General features: G+C 47.8%; 1 protein-coding gene across 10 annotated transcripts in view; it reads left to right on the plus strand.

Annotated features, from left to right (window-relative positions):
• BCAS3 (BCAS3 microtubule associated cell migration factor) overlaps positions 1 to 21,753 on the plus strand; it is a 592,168-nt gene that overhangs the window by 557,125 nt on the left and 13,290 nt on the right. For 7 of the 10 annotated variants that reach the window (XM_072779640.1, XM_072779639.1, XM_072779643.1 and 4 more), the window contains one exon: positions 11,567 to 11,734. The exons of 2 other annotated variants lie outside the window; for them this stretch is intronic. In XM_072779640.1, coding sequence (XP_072635741.1) covers positions 11,567 to 11,734 — 168 coding nt within the window. Of the gene's footprint in view, positions 1 to 11,566; positions 11,740 to 21,753 lie in introns of those variants that run through there. One more of the 10 variants, XR_012008698.1, reaches the window with a different exon arrangement.

Genomic DNA, 21,753 nt, shown 5'->3' on the forward strand with positions numbered 1-21,753 from the left:
GGACCCTCCACTTCAGTAGATACTACCGACTGCCTCTAGTGAGGAACATCCTTGCCTTCGTGTCTGTAGTCAGACCCCTCCCCTATTGTGGAATGTCCTCCACCCACGTCAAACCGCCATGACTGATGGAAACTGTCCCCAACTACCCCAGCTTCAGTGGGTGTCCCCCATTGTCCAAACAGTGCTGTTTCTCATCTTGCCCTTCTCAGGCCCTGAGGCCAAGTCCTTCCTGAACAACTTTGTTGTAAGGGCCTGGAAAGTAGGGATCCTGTTATATAATATACCCTGTGTCAGAATGGCAGGCCAGGCACAAATCTTTATCCCAAGACCCCTGCGGCTGAAAATCTGGTTCAGGTTTGCCCCGTGGAGTGAGAGCTTATGGGTTTTGATGGCAGAGAGAAGTGGAAGGCTGACCACACACTACAAATAGAAATGCCTCTTGCCCAAGCTGGGAGCACCGTTTGAAAGCCCACATGGTTAGGTGACTACCAAAATAACAAAACCAAAACTTGGCAGGGTATCAAACCAGTCAACTCCATGACCTGCAGGCACATCCAGGGCTGTCCTTCAGCCCAGAGTGGGTTCCTCCCACCTTTCCCACAGCTATTGCCTTGGGGGCTGAGAGGAGCAAATGGCAGTAGGAACCATTTTGCCCACTCTTGTCTCCCTGGCCTTTGAAATTCCTGAGGCCAGCAGGGGCCCAGGCCTGCAAAGTTGGGCCTCCAGACACGTCAGCCAGCCCAGGAAGCAGAGAAGTCTCATCTGAGGAAATACAGATCCTCAGGGAAGATCAAAAATAACCCAAAAGGACAAACCATGCATGTCTGTGTGTATATTGAGTTTCACATCTGAGGTCCAGTCTTGATAAATCTGATGATTTTGAAACATCTTCTTTAATTAATAAAAACAGAAGACTTCTTAGCCCCAGGTTTCAGACATCAAAGTTCTCCTCAGTTGAGAGCCTGAAATTTGGCTTATTTGTGGAGTACTGAAATCTCTTTTAAGACAAACACGGGATTTGGAATGGGTTGTTTGTTCTGCCTCTGTCCTGCCTCCTATCCCCTATTGCCAAACTGCAAGAACCACTTAAAAATTCTGAAATAGGAAGGCTAAACTGCAAACCCCTTTACTGGTAGTGTAGCCATAGTTTCAAGATGAAAAATCAGCATGGATTTTAGTGGGTAAAGTGTAGGCTTTGGACTGAGAATCAGAATCTTGACCGTACTCTTGGCATCAACATCTTGAACAAAATTTTCCTTTTCCCAGCCTTACTGTCTTGATCTGTAAAATGGGAATGTTAGCACCAACCTCATAGACTTGTTGGGGTAATTTCAGTGAGGTAATAGATGTAAAGTGACGATGCCTGGCACAAAATAAACAATAAATGTTGTTAGTTCTCTTGCCTTCTCGGATACCTGATCTGATCACAGGGCTAATTATTTGAGAGCAGGACTGTTCTAGAAAATCCAAATTGTGTGCTTACTTGTGTTTAGAGATACATTTCCCGAAGTTTCTCCATTCAAGGAGATGTTAGGATAAAAAGAAGATGTTAGGTTTCCGAGGATATAGTTTGTCTTGTGTATATTCTGAGCCTTACCATTGGAATCCTATAACAGAGTGCCAGGTATAAATTTTCTCTCTACCCTCAGAAGCAGGGAGAACATTTTCATTGCAATCTAGCTGTAAAATGATTCTCCTCTTCCCACTTGGAGGGATAGAAATCTTGATGGTGTCTGTTTTAAAGGAGAGGAGGAAAAGGTCTCTGAGATCCTGTCTGGGAAATGCCAGTGTCAGCCTGACTTGGAAAGCTCTTCTGTTTGAGGCACCTCCCGGTCTGCTCTGAGCATGGAGCCAGTTGAAATTCTCCTTACTAGGCCCTGCCGTGATGACTGATCTCCTGGCCTCCCAGGCAAAAGGCAGGGGCCTGGCTCAACGACCTCCTAATGATGTGTGAGGGGCTCCGACATTCCTTGAGAACCATGAAAGGGTGTCTCCTAGCAAGTTGTGTCCTGTTTATCGAAAGGGTGAGGGCTGGGGTGGCAGGGCAGTACAGAGATGACAGGTAAAGGGACTTGATTTAAAAGTAGACTCCTTCCAGAGTTGCTCTTCTGGTCCTTTCTGATCTGATGTATGAAACCTGTACAGAGGTAGAATTGTTTCTGCCGTTTTCACACACAGGTTGGTGCACATTCCTGATACAAATTAAAAGGAAATATGTCAGATGTACACAGGGATGAGTCAACATCACGTGCAGCCAGCCGTGGACACTGGGAGAGGAGTCAGATGCGGGCCATGGAGCTGCAGGCTCACCTGCCCCCAGCTGTGTCAAAACCAAGCACAGGGGAGGCACCACAGTAGCAGGCCCTCCCACAAATGCTCCTCAGGGGGCTACTGTCTGCGTCCCAGCGCACATGTTTCTGGCATGGGACATTTTTTCTCTCTTAGCCTTTTCTTCATGTTTCTTTATGTGTTTTATACTGATTGCCAAAGTTACAGGAAACATAGAAAGGTATAAAGTAACAGAAGAGTCCCCAATAACCCAACTACCCAGAAGCAACCATGATGAACACTTTGTCGTGAATTTTTAAAAATTTTTGTTGTTCTATGCTTCCTTTACATTGCTCGGTAATACTAACTATCCGATCTTGTTTTGCTTCTCTTGTTTAGCATTATATCTTAAAGAATTTCCCCTATTATAAACATTATCTTTCATGACTCCCTAATAGTGTACTGCAAGAAGGAAGTATCATTTATCTAACAAATGCCCTATTTTAAGACATTGTTAACATGGCAAGGAGCATCTTAATGCGTGAAGGCTTGTTGGCATCTTATTTACTTGGGCTCGATTTCTGGAGGTGGACTCCTAGATCCATAGTTGGGCATTGTTTTAAAGCTTTTATTTATTTAAGGGAGAGGCAGAGACATAGGCAGAGCGAGAAGCAGACTTCCTGTGGGGAGCCTGATGCAGTACTTGATCCCAGGACCCCAGGATCATGACCTGAGCTAAAGGCAGACGCTCAGCCACTGAGCCACCCTGGTGTGGGCATGTTTTTAAAAGGCTCTTAATACATAATGCCCTTCAGGTAGTTTATAACAATAATATTCCCTCCAGCAACAGTCCATCTCATTTTATCCTTACCCATGTTGAGCATGATTCTGTTTATTTATTAAAGAATTTAGGAGCTGAAGCATCCCCTTCAGATGGAGTGAGATGGAGAGAGATCATGAGGATGGAAATGAGCTAAGAGCCACCTGCCCTGCCTCCTGTGCCCCCTGCAGGCATTCTCAGAGAAGTGAGGGATACACACCCACTTCTATACCATGAATCCCCATCGAGGGCTCTTGCTGTGGAACCACTCAGCTTTAATAATGGAGTTCCCCCACCAGTATTTCTCATCTAGCACTTGTCTTCTGGCCTTGAGGTATCCCCAGGCTACTTTCTTCACTTTTTAAGCCTTCCACAGAATCCCAGTGCCCCTCTGAAGAGTTGCTCATGTAGTCCCATGGTGGTCCTCTGTATTAAGGTGGCCCTGTGTAGTTCCACATGGCACTCTTTCATGCGCCATCCGATCAGATGCTCACAACAACCTGGAAGGCAGGTACACATTTCCCTGTTTTATAAGCATATTCCTTTCCTAGGGCTGCCGTACCAAATTACCACAGCCCTGGTGACTTAAAACAACAGACTTGTATTCTCTCAGACTTCTGGAGGCCAGAAGTTCAAAGTTAAGGTGTCAGCAAGGTCACACTCCCTCCTTCAAAGGTTCTAGGGGAGACTCCTTCCTTACCTCTTCCAGCTTCTGGTGGCTCCTGGCATTCTTCATCTTGTCACAGCACAAGTCCAGTCTCCGCCTCTGTCTTCACATGGCCATCTTTCTGCTCTATGATCTCCTCCTTTCTGTCGTAAGGGTACCAGTCACTGGATTTAGCACTCACCCTAGCTCTAGGATAGTCTCATCTTAGATCCTTACTCTCTGCAAAGACCCTATTTGCAGATAAGGTCACATTCTGAGGTGGGCATATTTGAGGAGAATTGTGATTCAAACCACTACAACAGGTAAGCAAACCAAGGTCCAAAGAGGTTAAATGACTTTCCCAATGTCATATAGTGAGAAAATAGCAGGAGATGGCATTTGAACCCAGGTCTTCTGCTTACCATATACCTTTAAGTAAGAAAAACAACAACAACAACAAAAGACACTAGTATGAATGCTTAATTATGTTTTCTGGTTCATGGAAAATGAAATGTGGTACCTTTTACCCTTGGATACATCAAACATCATTTTACCATTTCTGTTAGTTTGGCCAGTATGATGAATACCTTCTGTGGGAGCCACTCATTTACTGTCCATGTAGTAAGTGGGGGAAATTCAGAGTGGCCAGGAAAGTTAGTGGGAGAAGTCCAATTACAACCTACGTATCTTGAGTTGTGATCTGTATCCTCTTCTTTAAAGTGTGAGTTGTGATCATACATTGCACTTGTGAAAGCAGTGGCCAAAACAACTACTCTGTTAAATTGTAAAGAAATCTCAGTGTCCCATTTACTATTGAACTCTGCTTCTCTAGCTTAGGACTCCTTGATATATTGGCCACACAGGAAGGTCTGTTCACAGACCTACGATGAATGATGAATAATCCCTTCCCAGCAGTGGCCACAAGGGCCTGTGAGAACAGATGTGCACAACATCATCACATCTGGCACATCAAGATCTCCTGGCTTGCCAACATTAGCAAAGGCATTTCTCTACGGCTGCTACCTTTCCTTTTTCTTGCTGAATTTACTTCTGAACTGGAGTAGCAAATCCTTTTTTTTTTTTAATGTTTTATATATTTAAGTAATCTGTAAAGCCAACAAGGGGCTCAAACTCACAACCCTGCGATCAAGAGTTACATGCTCTTCCAACTAAGCCAGCCAGGTACCCGATTGGTGTAGCAAATTCTCTTAAAATGCCCTAACCCCAGGGCACCTGGGTGACTCAGTCAGTTGAGCATCCGACTCTTGATTTCAGCTCCTGAACTCTTGAGTTCAGGCCTTGCATTGGGCTCCATGCTGGGCATGGAACCTACTTTAAAAAATTAATTATTTAATGTAATGTAATATAATTTAAAAAATTAAAATGACCTAACCCCAAAACCCAAACCCTACAGCCAAATGGATCAATATAGGATAAATGTGGTTTGGTGACGATTAGATAATCTGAATCATAAAAGATTGCCAAGGTCTAGGCCCCTTTGCTGTATACCATGTCTGTGGCTGTGGGAGCATGGTTACCTTGCAAACCACTCTAAAGGATTGAGGGGGACAGACAGGGTCCTCCTATTCTCTCACCTTCCCACAGTGAACCAATGCACTACGTGATGACAGTTAGTCATCACGTAGTGCATATTGACAGTGAAATATGCCTGCAGCCACACCCAGTTGCCAGGTAAAGCTAAGCTGCACCCAGTTGTCCTCAGCCTGTGCTTATCTGAACCAGCCTGTAATGCAGAGAGGAGCTCTCCCTCACAGTACCAGTCTCAGGCTCTGTTCAGTGAGCTAGTTTGGGGAACAGGCAAAGAGGCTCTCCAGTGATTGTTTTCATCCTGCCTGGAATCATCTCTTGGTTACTGTGGACATCATTACTGTCATGAGCTCTCACCCAGAAGGGCTCATGTTGAACGGCGAGTTTTGCTCCTGCTCCCTGGCCTTGCTGGTGGCTGGAAATCTGATCAACAGGCTCTCATCAAAGTCCAAATCCTGGGCTAAACCTAACTGATGACAGGGAAGGCTGTGCCAGGGTGTCCTAAATAGCTAGGGTGTGATTAGACACTATCAGCTTAGAGGAACACCCCACCTCCCTTGGGGCCCCCTTCTCCCCTCAGGCTTCATTGCTCCTCAACAATGGTATACAAAAGACAGAGCACGTGTTCCCCTAGGCTCCCCAGGAGCTGTGGGCTTACCAGCTGTCACAGCATGTCTTTAATGGGTTTGTGAAACCCAAGAACCTGACCCATTTCTCCTCTGGGGAAAGGGTGTAACACAGGATGCGAGCTGGGAAGCAGGATTTGGGAAGCTCACCTGTATGAGACTGGCTTTCTGTGCCATCCCAGGCAAATTGTTTGGTTCTTTCAATTCCCAAGGTCTCAAACCTAAAATAAATGCACAGAAAGCAGGAGAATGATATCGTGAAATTGTTTCCTGCTCATTTGTAACGTCCCTCCTTCCTCTTATTTAATTTTAGCTCCCTTTTCTGCCTACCTCCATCTCATTCGTCCCAATCCTGGACCTAGATGTTTAGGCTCTGGGATCCTACCCAAAAGGTATTGACTCCAAAGTGACTGTCACATTTTTTTAGATGGTCCTAATCAGCTGATAAGCAAGCATAATTTGAGTAAGCATGATGCACAAAGTTCTGTACTTATTATAGACTTAATGGATTATGGAGAAATCCATGCCCTCAAGGAGCTTCTAAAGAAGGTTGGAGAGCAGATCATGAGAATCACATAAGGCATAATGGGAATGACACCATGGAACTGATCTAATTAACCTAGGATCCAAAGATGGGCTTCAGAGGCATACAGAATCATAATCACTTTATGTTTTATGAAATTCCTTACATAATTTTATGTATTCAAACATACATTTTTCAAGCAAGTTCATAGTCATAGCTTTCATCAGCTTCACCCGGAAGGTTAAGAACCTGCCATGCAAACAGAATCTATGGAACAGCTCTCATTATAACTCAGGTAGTCACTCAAGGTTTCACTGAGCAGGTGAGACTTAAACCGAATCTTAGAAAATGCTGTGCAGAGAATAGCAAGGTGATAGGCAGCCCTAAAGGAAGGGCTTCCCGGGAGGCATCAGAGCAGAACTATCACACCTAAACCCATGCCCTTAAATTACCCCACCTTTCTCCCTCAGCCTCAGCAAAATACAGGTCTGTAACATGGTGACAATTGCTGCTTCCAAGAGATTTGTGAAGGACCATGAACCTTTTTTATTTTTTTCTCACTATGTATCCCTATACCTCAGTGCCATGCTTGACTCATATCATAGTGGACATTAATCAATATTTGATGAATGTGTGAGTTAACTGAAATATTAAACATGGGGGGGCTTTGCAAACAGCAGAGCATTGCTTCAGCAAAAGATCTTTGTTGCTAAGTATGTGTATTTTGTGCTTTGCAAACAGCCTGCACTGTCTTCTCCCCCTTAAAACTGACCCTTTCTCCCATAATGGGACTCAGAGGGCCAGCTCATCTGATGGAGTGTCTCTGGGCTGACCTAATGAATGAAAGCCGGGCCGACAATGCTGACAAGATGCGCAGTTGCCTAAGAGCACAGAGGTGACCTCACTCTCAAAGGGCTTGGCCTGTTAACCCCTGCCCTTGGTGACACATATATGTACCTGCAGCTCTCTCTCACTCTAGGACTAGGGTAGTCCATGAGCTCCTTGGCTATCTTCGTCTACACTGGCAGGGATGGAAGGGAAATATAAAGAAGGGGGCACTGCAGGGATTCCTTCTAGCACAATATGCAGGATCACTAATTCTAGCCTCTCTGTGACTTCTCAGGACAGTAGAGAAGATGCAGTGCCCCTCTGCTGGACACTTCTTATAGCCCTAGCCTCCTACCCACAACATTGTAGCAATGCCCATGTTAAGAGAAAATAGACCAGGGCACTTGGGCGGCTCAGTGGTTGAGCATCTGCCTTTGGCTCAGATCGTGATCCCGAGGTCCCATGATTGAGTCTACATCAGGCTTCCCACAGGGAGCCTGCTTCTCCTCTGCCTATGTCTCTGCCTCTCTCTGTGTCTCTCGTGATAAATAAATAAATAATCTTTAAAAAAAAAAAAACAAAAAACAGACAGAGAACAGATTAGATCTTCCATCCATGCATTTTCCCTCCTATGCACCTTCAAACAGACAGGATGACTCATCAGCATTACCATATACTCCAAGAAAGCTGGGCTGGTTGGGAGTGGGAAAAGTTTTTAAAAAGTATCGGTTGAAGGTAACAAGAGTCTTTCAGAACAAGTTAGGAAAGATAGAGGTGATTTCTCCACATAACAGTTCTCCATTGGAAGGGAGGGAAAAATAAAATAAGATGAAATCCGAGGAGACAAATCATAAGAGACTCTTAACTCTAGGAATCAGACTGAAGGATGCGGGAGGAGAGGTGAGGGTTGGGGGATGGGGTAACCGGGTGATGGGCATTGAGGAGGGCACATGATGTGATAAGCACTGAGCATTAGATGCAACTGATGAATCACTGAACTCTACCCCTGAAACTAATAATACACTGTATGTTAATTGAATTTAAAATTTTAAAAAGCAACAGCTCTCGGGGCACCTGGGTGGCTCAGCCGGTTAAGCGTCTGCCTATGGCTCAGGTCATGATCCCAGGGTCCTGGGATCGAGCCCCAGGTCGGGCTCCCTGCTCAGTGGGAAGCCTGCTTCTCCCTCTCCCTCTGTCATCCATTCTCCCTGCTTTCTGTCTCTCTCACATAAATAATTAAATAAAATCTTAAAAAAACAAAACAAAACAAAACACAGCTCTCCACTGCAGATGCAACTGAGAGAAGCAGTATGTAAACTGATAGAATGAACTCCAGGCTAAGAATGAGGGCCTGTGTTCCGGATCTGCCACTGAGACAATCTCTCTGAGCTTCCAGATCCTCTCCCATAATAATTGAGTAGTTCCTGCACTACCTCTCAGGATGTGGTGATTGTCAAGACATATGATGATGCCTCCAGTCGAATAAAGTTGTCCATCTTTGTATTAACACATACATAAGCACAGCTCTGACATGCAGAGCACTTAGTGCCAGGGGATTGTGCATTTATCGAATGCAATTTCACAACAACCCTGTAGGATTGTGTTGTTTTTCCATTTTTATGGATGCGGAACCAGAGGCTCAGAAAGGTAAAGAAACTGCCAGGACACGCACAGTTAATATGTATTTAGAGCCTACATTTCAGTCCAGATCTATTTCCATTCTCCACCACCTCCTGACTCTCCTCTCCTGTATGCTATTGTTTTGTCCCTAACATATACATGCTCCTCTGGCCTTTACCATCTGTCATAGACCAGGCCCACCCTTTTACCTGAACCCTTCTTGTCAGAACATCTTGCAGGCCGATTTTATTTTTCCTCTTGGCCCTGCTATCTGCTCACCTGCCCTGACCTCTAAGAACGGCGTGTACTAATACCAGCTGAGCACCTTGTAGAGGCAGGCATACTGCTCTTGTGGAATGACAAAAAGTAAGGGCATCCCCGTTCTCAAGACAAGCTCTGAGCCGTGTCTGTCTGTAAGAAAGCTGCCACCACAGCCCTGAGGGTACAGGGAGGAGGAGTGTCCGTGTCTCATTCCTGATTCCCTCATCTGGAAGTCACTAGATATGCATGTCCCAGGCAGACCCTTCAGAGACACAGTGATGCTATAGCTCTCAATCTTGTCAGTTACAAGGAGGCAGCACTAGAGGACAATGCAGGCTCCTGGCAGGAACCTTGCTTAATCTTTCCTTCCTTCGAGGCAGGGTGATTAGTTCTACTTCAGAGACAGAAAAAGGACATAGAGGGACTTGCCTAATATCACCTACTGAGTGGGTAGTGGAATCAAAAGCTTAGTTAGCTATGTCATTCATCCCTGTGTGTCTGTCCTTAGGGACTGGGCACCTTTGAGTTGTTGCTAATGCTGGTCTAGTGGTGGCTCTGGGCTTGGCACTGCCAAGGCCTGGCTGCCCAGTTCAGGCCCTCGGCGGTCCAACACCCAGAGCACCCCACCTCCACCACCAGTGCCTGGCTCCCCAGATCCATCCTGACCCTACTTGATGAAGAGGGAAGGTGGTATCAGGTAGCTCCCCATTCCTGGGTCCTACCTGATGACCTGATTCCCAGCACCCCAGTCTTAAGGGGGCCTCTTCCTGGGGAGATACATTTATAGATGTTGCCCATCCTCCCAGCACCAGGAATCTACCCTGCAATTAGGCGAGAGATAAATCAAAGCCAAACTTGGCTGATGACATTCAGGAGCCAGTGGTGACCCTTGCCACACATATAAATCCCAGCAGGCCAGCCAAGGGCCTTTGTCTGGTCAGAAGAGCTCAGGATTATCTGGCCCTCTTTGCTGATGTATGGAGTCACCGGCTGTCGGAGTGTTTACTAACGGTTATCACCTCGATGCTTTGGCCATTATCAGAGGCAGGGCCGCCTGCCGGGGCTGGGGCTCGCACCCTCTCTATTACCACCTGTCATTGGCAGAGAGTGTGTGCTGACGCTGCCCAGTCCTGACTGCCTAGGAAAGATAGTTTCTGACGGCTGATCAAAGAGGAGAAGCAAGGCCTGATAAAAAGTGTGTGTTGTGCGTACTTTTAACTTTAGGAAACATTGGCATTTGCATTTTTCCCCCATCTTCTTGGTGCTGGCAGGAACCAAGCCCAATAAATGCAGAGGATTCAGTTACCTAATCACTGGGAAAATGGTATGTGCTTAAAGCAACAGAGCATGATGATAATCTCCTTCCAAGAGAGAGTAGACGAAATAAGCTTTCACAGAAGACTTGCTGTATAATAGAGTAGAATAATTTAAATTTAGACTTTGAAGTGATCTTGCATGTAAAATCTCATCTTGGCACTGGGCAGAGCACCATGTACTTTCTGGAATTGGAGCGCAGCTTTGGGTTAAGGAAGAATTTTTGCTGAAGATTCTATCACACAACTCTGTTGCTAGCATCCCCTACCCACCCCACCCCCAGCCCCGCCTTGCCCATCTGTCCTTGGGCAGCTACGAGATCGCATGCGGTAGAGTACGATGAGCTCCAGATTGAAGCATCATCAGGTGATCTGAGTTCCTAAACCCGGTCTGTCACAAACTTGCTTTTGGATCTTGGACCATTACTTTTCTGAGCCTCAAATGTAAAATGAGGAGGTTTGGTACAGGTTATGGGTTATAGTAGGTTGAAAACTTTTTTAAGGAACATCTGGGTGGCTCAGCAGTCGAGCATCTGCCTTCAGCTCAGCTCATGATCCCGGGATCCTGGGATCAAGTCCCACATCAGGCTCTCCATGGGGAGCCTGCTTCTCCCTCTGCCTGTGTCTCTGCCTCTGTGTGTGTGTGTCTCTCATGAATAAATAAATAATCTTTTTTAAAAAAAAAAAAGAAAGAAAACTTTTTAAAAATTTTAAGCCATGTAGCCCCTTTTCAAAATGAACCATTAGGGGAAGCCCTGTTGTATCAAGCAAAGAAAAGTAGAGGTGTTTTGGTTGAACTCGGCAGGGAGGTTCTCTGCCCTTGGCCTGCCTCTGAAGCAGTCCCTTGAAGACTTCGGAGGAACCTGTAACCCTGAGGAAATGTTTTAGAAACCACTACCAATGACGTGGAGTTCTTTTTCTGAAAATCTACTCTGTCCGAGCCAGGTAGCAGCGCGAGCTGCGTCATCGTGCCCTCCACGCGTGTTTCCTGGTGTTCTCTCCCCGCCGGCCTGTAGGAGAGCTCGCGGGGACCCTGGGCCGGGAGGGGAGCTGGCGCCGGGGAGGCGGAACAACAACACAGACTCAGCGTCAGGTATCCCGTGTGTGCCCCAGGTACCTTTGACCGGAGCGTGACCCTGCTGGAGGTGTGCGGGAGCTGGCCCGAGGGCTTTGGGCTACGGCACATGTCCTCCATGGAGCACACGGAGGAAGGCCTGCGGGAGCGGCTCGCCGATGCCATGGCCGAGTCGCCGAGCCGGGACGTTGTGGGATCCGGAACAGGTAAAGGTGGCATCACCCTTCCAGCCTGACGTGGTCGTGACTGGCACCCTCTCTGGCAGGAGAGGGTGCGTGTTGTAACCATTTGTTTCTTTAGTTAACATTCTGCTTGCCATTGTTTTGGAAGTCTCTGGTATTGGGAGAGCCCTGTGTAAAGGAGCGCACTGGATCCCAGTGACCCCTCCTACATGAGATAATGCATGCAGAGGTGCTGGGTAAACACACCTGAATTGTATATGTGGCTCCCGGAAGGACTCCTTCTCCAAGGGAAGGAACAACCTTGGAGTCCCTGGGTTCTCAACAGCCCTGAGGCTCTGACTGTGAGGGCGGCACACCTTCTGTCATGCTTGAGGCTTTATAGATTAGCAAGTATCAGTGGGGCCTGCTGGCCTGGACGGAGCAAGCATGAAGCAGGCAGGGCTGGTTTGGGGCCCCAGACTGCTTTTTCTTAGGCTACCTCTGCCCTTGAACTCTTGCCTATGAGAGGGGCCAGCAGCTGGAGCCTGGGGGAAGCTTCTCGAATCAGAAGACGGCCTTAGAAGATGGGCAAGCCCTGTCCCAGCAAGCAGACATACATGTGCATGTGTGCACGCGTGCACACACACGTACACTGGTGTGTACATGCATATATGCACACATGCGCGCACACACACATATACAGCATGCGGTTAGGAAAGACCACAGTTCTTCCATACAGCATGTCTCCTTTTTGCCAAAGCACCTCCTCATTCTAGATATCTATGCAGCTACTGCGTGTCCTAGCCCAGCTTTTAGGACCGAGAAACCTTGCCCAGCAGGCCTCTTTCCCACTTCCTGAGGTCAATGGGAACTTCCTCCTGGGTCAAGCGGATCATGGTGGTGGGCCCCCCCACTCCTGCTTGCCCAAGGCCTCTCAAGACTATTACTCCCTACCGTGAATGTTCCCACCCCCTCCTCCACAGGCCTACCTGGGAAAAGGATCCCAGGGAGGAGGAACTCACAACTTAGGGCAGGAAGCAAGATTTAGGAGAGGCAAGCATGTTTGGCAGGGATTGAAGGGCCTGACGTCATGACACTTCGGTCTCACTGCCGTGTGGATCCTGCCCATCCCTTAGATAGTTGGCAGTTAAGCCTTTCCCTCTCATCCCAGTTCTCTCGTTCCTGCAGTGGAGGAGAGAGACATAACACTCTCGTGTCCACCTCCACAGCACCCACTTCATGCCCGTCCACAGTACTGGCACAGTCATGGGCAAATGGACAGAATGGATTCAAGAAGGGGAGAGGAGGAGTTTGCCTGGAGATAGAGAAGTGCCTTACCAGGCCACAGGAGACAGCGGCTCTGAGGGCCAGCCCCTTTCCACACCCTCTCCTTCCCTGGAAAGAGAGGAAGTGTGGATCTTGGAAGTGGCAGCAAGCCATGTCCTGTTGCCTCACGTGCACACAGGTGCAGACACGGGCACACCATTCCTCTACCCCATCATCCAGCCATCCGGCTCGTGGATGGTAGCCCATCATGCCATTGTTCTACCCGCACCCAGAGATGAGGCGCGGCTCTGCCACTTACAGGGGCTCTGACCCCATTTTCCTTGGAAGCTGGCAGGAGGAGGCAAAGCTTTTCCTTTTCCAAACTTCCCCCATAGCACCACCTTCCCCCTGCACCTCTGGGGCCCCTGCCCAGCCCCTGCTACGTAAACCAGGGCCTGTTCTCACCAGATTCAGTCCCCAGGAGCTGCCCTCGCAGGAGCTCGAGCAGCTCTGGGGCAGCTCTCTGCAGACACCACTTGGAACCCCCAGTGTCATCCAGCAAACAGATTTAAAGGTGCACTGGGTCAGAGTTGGAGAACCTCAACCTGGCACAAACAGTAACCTCAACAAAACTGGCAGCAGTTCATCTGCCAGACAGCTGAGGGATTCAGGAGTGTCTTTGTGGCCTTAAGCAAGTTTGTGAAATTAAAAAAAAAAAAAAAAAAAGAAAGAAAAGACGAGAGAGGAAATTAAAACTGCATGACCCACAGGTCAGAAAATAGGAGATGCCCTTTTTGAGCAGAAGGATTTCATTTTCATCCCCAAACTGTCACCAAAAGGGATTCATTTGGGGTTTTCTGACCATATTAAATGTATCAATTTTTAAAAATCTGCCTCTCTTTTAAAGGTCAATAAGGAAAGCAGATATTATGGAAATTAACTTGTTTTCCTCTGCCTTTGCTGAGAATCCCTTGTCACCGGGTGCAATTCCAGATGAAGTGCCAGGCTAGTGGTGCAACCCGGGGCCTTGGAAGGGCAAACCAGCACACCCAGAAACAGCCTGGGAAAGATGGTGTGACTTGGATGTGAATTTCCAGCAAGGCACCCTTTGCCAGAGCAGCCTTTCCCTCTCTGTTTTCCCACAGCTCTACTTCTCTCGGTGGCTTATAGGACATACAGATAAGGGGACATTAAGTGTTTGCCTGTGTTAGGTACTCTAAGGCACCCGAGATGATCGGTCCTGTAGTGCTTTCTAGCAGGCACTTTGTGTAGTATCACAGCCACGACTGATGGCCTCTTTATCAAGTTATGAATGGAGCAGTTCTCGTGACCCCCAACACTGAAGCCCATTCTAGAGCATGCCTCACTATTACACAGGCTTCACTGGTGATGTGCTGGAAATTGTTTACCAACCAGTCTCCAGAGGGAAGTAGGGAAGCCCTGCTTTGTAGCATTTGGACATTTCTGTAGTATAAAAACTGGCATTATGGCCAGTTGCAAGCTGTCAACATGGTGTCAGTCAGCTAGATGAATTCCTGAAAATGTAACAGTCAACTGGCGCCAGTACCTCACAGGTAAGCTGTACCGTGGGCAAATTAACTGTCTCCCCAAAGTAAAGCAAAACCTTCTAAAGCCTTGCTATTCAGAGTGATCTGCAAGCCAGCAGCACCATCTCTACCTGAGAGCTGGTTAGAAATGCGTGGTCTCAGGCCCTACCCAGCCCTACTGAGTCAACACCTGCGTCCCAGCAAGATAGATCCCTCTGCCCACTCGACCAGGTCTGTTTTGAAACTCCGTTCGCTGCTGAGGCAGGTGTTAGTTCTCTCCTCCACGAGAGCTGCTGACCGATCAGTCTAATTAGATGACACATGTGATTTGTAAATCTGCTCTAAGATAATCGGCATGTTGCCATCTTGCAGTATCATCGCTCCCCTTGTCCCTGTGACCCTTCCGTTGTCCCTGTTCAGCAGAACTCCAAATCAAGGCCAGTCCGGTTCTGCTCTCACACCTGGGCTGCTGAAGGAGAATCACAAATCGTTCCAATTGGTGCCTCTACGAATTTCTGGCGTCTCCTCTCCAGTGAGCCAGGGAAGGCCTTCTCTGCTTTTCTAGTACCTTCTCCTCCTCTTTGTAGTTTCTGCTCATCCCTTGCAGCAGAAACCAGCGCCTAGAACTGCGTCTGGCACATAGTAGGCATGTGGTTACTATTTACTGAACAAATGAATTCTGCATTCAGCCTAGACGTTACCAGTTCTGCCGTAGCCCCTGCTCGCTGCTGTGGCTTCCAGCCTGGTTTTCTTCTCTTAAAGATTCCACGGATCTCTGGTCCCCTAAGAGTTTATGGTTTATGTTTTATATTTTTCCCTCTGCTTTTGCTATTTTTTTTAATATGGCACGTGTGCTCAGTCCATCATTTTGAAATCAGTCTCTTTCCTTCTGCATGGGTAGTATTTCAGACTCTCCCATTCTCCTCAAATCTCTTACCCCACCATCTTGTGTTTTACTGTCAGAGAGAAAATAGAGGCCATTGTTCAAGGAATCTCTTGACTGACCTCCCCCCTGTCCCTCTGCATCCAGAGTCTGCCCAGCCACAGCAGCTGTCCCCACCCCACAAAGTCACTGCTGTGCTTCCATCTCAAGGGCTCTCCTCGGGCCGGGCTCTTGGTCTGCCATGCTCTCCTGGCCTTACTTCTGCCTCTCACTCCTTCTCCTCCATCCCTTTTCTGGGTCTTCCTTCTCTGGTGGCCTTAATCGTACGTATCTCTCAAAACCCTATCCTGGGCCTCTCCCTCCTCCCTCTCCTTCCATCAGTACAGAGCGATCTCCTCTGCTTCCGGGGGCTCAGTCACTACCTATAAACTGACTCCAAATAATCTCCAAGTTGGCTTTCTGTCCTGAACTCCAGAACCGTTTATTTAGTCACCTGCTGACACTTCCACACGTCCAAAAGCTAAACCCCTCCCCCACAACCCTGTCCTTCTCAGGGTCTGCCCCATCTCGCTGCATACAGTGCCCTTCCCCTTCATGACCAGCCGCTGCCCTGTCTCCAGACGCCTCTCCTGCTGCCCCATGCAAGCTCCAGCCAAGCTGAACTCCCCAGAGGGTCCCTAAGCACACGTGCTCTCTGTGCCTGCCAGGCTCCCCTATATACTTCTCTTGCCCGGAATGCTGTCTCCCGCAGCAGCTCCTCCTCTCTCTGCGGCCCCCCTCAAAATAACCTAATTCCTGCTTAGCAGACATTCCTTTCAATATTGCCTTTTCTAGAAAAATAGAATTTTTTAAATAAGCAAAACATGTACTTACTCTACTTGTTTTGTGTCTAGGTAGATATAACCCAATACCAAAAAAAAAAAAATCTTAATAAACACCTGGATACACATTAAGTGCACTTTCTCTTTAGACTTTAACTCTTTCTGTCTTTAGCTAAACCTCGTCTTTCTTCTTCGCCCTCTCTCACATCCAAGGGCAAAAAGCTTCAGGCCTCATTCCAGAGTCCTGATCAGCCTGCTGCAGCCTCCTTTTGCTGCTGTTGACTCTGAAAAGCTAAGTCAGCTCTCAAGGTCAAGAGGGACTGTCTCTTCCCCCTGACTGTGGCTTCCTACAGTCCCAGGAACACCGCCTCTCCTTTGTAATCACAGCATCAAGGTAGGAAAGAGGCTTTAGATTTTTCTGTCTACCAACTCCTCGGTGGACTCTCTTCTAGTCCAGAAGCAGTTACTTTAGGGGATCACACTCAGGGCCCAATCTTTGCCTCTTGTCTTCTGCCAGACATACATTTACTTCCTTATCCAAACATACCAAACTTTCACAGTAACAGTATTATAAGCGATGCATTCTAGTACTTTATATTTTCTTTCGTTTTCTCAAGAGTGTGGTCATGACCCACCGAATTGATTTCACAAGACATCAGAGGATTTCAGTCTACAGTTTGGAAACCAGTGCTCTCATTTATTCGGCCAAATCTCCTCAGTTTTCCTGTGTGTATATTAATTACTAGGATTATTTTCAACTCAAGGTCTTCCGAAGATCTGTCAGATACTGCTTTTACTTCTTGAAAGGGCTGTGCCTTTTTTCCTTCTGAACATAAAAAGCGCATTTTGAACACTGCACACAGTTTTTAAATGGTCACAGGAAGTTTTCAATAAGTTAATTAACAAATACCTGATGATCACCAGTGTGCTGCAAAAGAGGAACTAAGCACTGTGTGTGTGCGTGCATGCGCATGCACACTCACGCGTGTGTGCACACATGTATGTTGTGACTTCATGCTAATACCATCTTTCATTTCAGGACTGTGGAAATTAATGTCAATAACAAATGTTAGCTCTCGTTACTGGAGTTGACCAGATGTGTACCCCAAAGCAAATAACCTGGTGTGTTGACCCCTCTGTCCTACCTGCAGGATTAGCTCTTCCAGGCGGCCTTGGAACTCCTGCTCACCCCATTAGTGAGGGCTGGGAACATTTTCTTGCTAAGGCTGCCTTTCCGGTAGGGACCACACTAGCCCTGTCCCATTTCAAGCCCTGACTGTGGCTTCCTCCAGTCCCAGGAACACACTCAGATGACAACAATGGTGGGCATGGGGCAGTGAATTAATTCTCTTATCTTTTAGACACCCCTCCTCTCAGGCAAGCGCTTTCATCCAAGTAACATAGCCTGTCCTTAGGTGCTTCCCTTTGCTTTACTCAACTGGGTCCTGGAATTTTGCTCCTTCTACAGTATGTTTACAAAATGGTTTTCATGTCTTCTCTCAACAAACTCCTCAACGGGCCTGCACCTTCTTCCATGGTCACAGCAGGCAGGCAGGTTCTCTGCAGACACCTGCTGGTTTCTCCACCCTGAGCTGGGCATTGTAGTGAAGAAGTAAAGCATGGTTCCTATCCTCAAAGAGATAGAAAGCTCCAAAGGAGGCAACAGTGCTGAACTGTGAATGTGTTCCTCTCTGGCTCCTCTATCCAGCTACCCATCGGGGCCCACCTAGCAGAGCTAGACCAAGCGGAAGCCTGGGGGGGGGGGTCCCCTGTCCACAGGCTCTGGTCTTGCCAGGATGTGAAGACAAAACTACAAACTCCCCAGCTACAGATGCCATGGTTGCCAAGGGTGGAGAGAAAGAGTAAGTCCCCAAAGACATAGGAGCATCCAGACATAGAGCCCAGCGCCATGCGTGGCCACAGCACTCGTGCAGAAGGTGGTGGGGAAGCAGATGCTGCCTGCAAACCAGGGGTGGCCTTGTTGGCATTGCCATCAGTGTCTCAGTTCGGTGTCAGATGGCCTATTCCTCACTGGTTTCCACTGGTAGGAGAGACCAAAACTGAGAGCCCTTCAGTTCCTAGCACCCAACTGCTGACATTGGGAAGAATGTCAGGGGGGGGCGGGGGGAGTTTCTCAGCAGCATTTGGATGTCCTCTTCAAGGAATGGGGGAAGCCTATGACCTTGGGAAGGTTCCTTTCCCATTCTTGGTTCTGTTTCTTCACTCATACCAGGCAATGTGTCATATTTGCTCCCCGCGTGCGTTAAGTGCTGGCCACTGTACTGCTGTACTGAGCACTTTGTAAATGTCCTCTCATTTACTTCTCTCAACAATAATAGCCACGCCTCCCAAGTGGCTTCGAGGTTTCAGACTCTAGGCTAGCCACATAAATGTCCTTTCATCATCACAACACGGCCAGCGAGATGTTCCTCTCTCTGACTCACAATGGAAGAAAGATGAAAGATTTGAAATCAGATCATAACTACAAAATATAGGATCAAAATGAGATACTAAGGAAGTGCTGGAAGCCCAGCCTCTGTGAAACAGTGGAATTAACTGAGTTTTCTTCACTCTGGTATCAGAATAGTTCTTTCCTTACCAGTCTTTCCCACAGACAATTACAATAGCATCCTCAGAGGCAACCCTACTTACACTGTCCTTGGTGTTTAGACCAAACCTCTTTGCAGGGGTTTACTGGACAGAGAGGCTTTTGTTCTGGGGCTGGGGGTGGGGGGCCTCTGAACCCATGTGGTGGTCCTTCAATCCTGACCAGTTGTGCCCACACCCATGCCTGTGCGTGAAGGTTGGGTTGGATCTTCCACACCTGTAGGTCCTAGCTGTGAACCTGTGTCTGGGATGTAACATACATGTAGTGGTTCTGAACCAAGCCTGCCCCTAGCTGCAGATATTTATTTCTACCCCAGGTCAAGATAATGGGGGCCCTTCAGTGACCCATCAGCCAACTGAGTGCTCACAAAGCTTATATTCTCCATGGAGAAGCAATATTGTGCAAGGGCCTACAATACTAGTTATTTTAGTCATTGTCAGAAAAGTGAAAATAAATGATAAAAGTCATTCATGAGAAAGATTTGTGAAATTGGGATCTACACACAACAGAAGCAAAGTAACTTTTTATAAACTTGACTCAGGAAATGTAGAGAAACAAGGCTAAGAGGCGCAATATATCTCTAAAAGAGTTTACATTGTGTGCCATGTATTCACATCATCCAAAAAGTGGGCCGCTGAGGTTAAGCACAAGCTACAGCCTCACAAGAAGTGCACTGTGGTCTGAGAACATTAAATAATGAGACTCTGCTCACATAGCCCAAGAATGCTGAGAGCAGGAGTCAGAGAGAGAGAGAGAGATCTAGGAGGAGTTTCTCAAGATCTCATCAGTCTCACTGGTCAAAGGGTATTTCAGAATAAGAGGGGATCCCCAGAAGAGGAGGGGAGTTCTCACGTTCAGGGCCTGCTCAGTCTTCCTTTTTCCCTACTCACAGCGTGCCCAGGGCCCAACTGTTTCAACCTCGGCTCCTTACTGTGAGATTTCAAGGCTCTTCCATGCCCTCCTCACCATCCTTTCCAACCTGATCTCCCACTCGCTTGGCTACAATGACCCCTTATTCATATTTCCTCACCACTACCACCACGTTCATGCAAACATGCCCACCTGTCAAAACTATCCTATCATCTGCAGCACATGCCCTGCTCACCTGGCTCTGTTAGAGTACCCTCTGCCCTCCCTCTCTGCCCACTTTTTAGACCAAGCTCTGACCTCACCCCACTCTGTGAAGCCTCCCTGACCATGCAGCCAAATGGCCCTTCTCTCTCCTCTGAACTTCTGAACCACTGGCTCACTAGACACTTGACCCCAGACAAGTAGTGTATGGTGCCTTTTCTTTCCCTATCAGTGTCGGATTCCTTTCTACATGCCATGGGGGTGGGGGAGGCTCAGCCCTGGTGGTCCCTCCAGCCCCTCCCTCAGCCATACTGCCCATACTGCATGTCTTAACCTAATTCTGTTTCCTTGGACTGAATCCGATTCTTCTTTGTTACCAACCACCAGCCTTCTCATTGCCCAGCATCCAGCACTAGGACAAGAACCAAGCTGAGCCCAGTTAACGTTTGTTGAATGACTACATGGGTTTTTGTGGCTCCTGAGAGGTAAATGAAAGCCAGCCAGAGCAATGGGAAAAATTACTGTGTTTAGGACACACTTGTTAGTTTCTGGCCAGTTGTCAAATCTGATCTTAAGTAGACCATTTCTCTCTCTCTCTCTCTCTCTCTCTCTCTCTCTGTCTCCCCTGTTCCCTCTCTCCTTCTGTCTCCCTCTCCCTCTCTCTCTCACTTCCCTTTCTTCCTTTCCCCTCCTCTCCCTATCTCCCCTTCTCCCCCACCCCCTCTCGCCCTCTCCCAAGGCTGCTAGAAGTCCCAGGCAGAGGCAGAGCTATAATGGCAGCTTAGGGCTGAGAACCTCCTCTGCAGTTGCCCAGTTGACTTTGAATTCTTTAAACAAAGCACATGGATTCCTATCAACAAGGACAAAATGCCGGTGTGACTTCATTGGTAAACCTTCAGAGTCCCCTTCCCAAGTGTTGCCCTGACATGGAGGCAGGAGTTCCTGGGGCAAACGTACAGCCTGGGGAAGGGCAGGTGGACCCCCAGACAAGTGCCCTCCTCTGGAGACATTAACATAGGTAAATGGTTAACAAAAGGGAGTATTTCTCTCTGTTCTTCCTCCTCTGCCAAAGAATTCACCTTTAACCATTGACCTTTCTGTGAGGTGTGAGATCTGAACAAAGTTGAACACAGTCATGGATGGTTAAATATCCGTCTTCCCCTCTGTCCTTCCCCTCAGAAGATGATCTGCGCTATACGGACCAGCCCCGGGGTTTGATGGCTGGTAACAGAGGAGAGACACACAGACACACAGAAAATGAGAGTTGGAAATGAGCCTCTGACCCTTCAGGAGTCCAGAGCCTCACTCTACCAAGGCCAAGCCATGCCAGTGTGACTAAATTTAACAAAAGGAGGCATTTCCAAATACCTGTGCCAGAATCAGCTGCCCAACCACTGACATTTGGCAATTTCTTCCTGCCTACTTCTCATTGAACCCCACCTCTGCCCCCAGGCACCTGCAGGCCCACTGCACAAGCATAAATTTTTTAATTTGCCAGCAGAATCCCCCAACACCAGGCTTCACAGACTGCCCCCCCCCCATCGGCTCCCCCACATATTGTCTAGCAGAACTCAATAGCTTGCAGTTCACCCCTCTGTGTGCTTAATTAAGTCTGGGCGAAACCAACATCCAATTGCTTCCTTCATACAGGGTGACTTTTTCTGCTCTGTGCCCTCCCTAAACTCATTCTGCTGTCATGTCCCCATCCTCTCTAGGCTCCTGTTGGCCGGGACCAGCATGCCATCTCCGCTGTGACGGGTGTGATAGTGCTGGCTTTAGAGGTGGGGCTGGCGAGTGTGGGCTAAGCCCAGCAGGGTCCTGTTTCCATCTGGGCCTGCCAGGGTCCTCAGAAGGCTTGGAGACGCTTC

The sequence above is a fragment of the Canis lupus genome, chromosome 16 (assembly GCF_048164855.1).
Source record: "Canis lupus baileyi chromosome 16, mCanLup2.hap1, whole genome shotgun sequence".
NCBI lineage: Eukaryota > Metazoa > Chordata > Mammalia > Carnivora > Canidae > Canis > Canis lupus.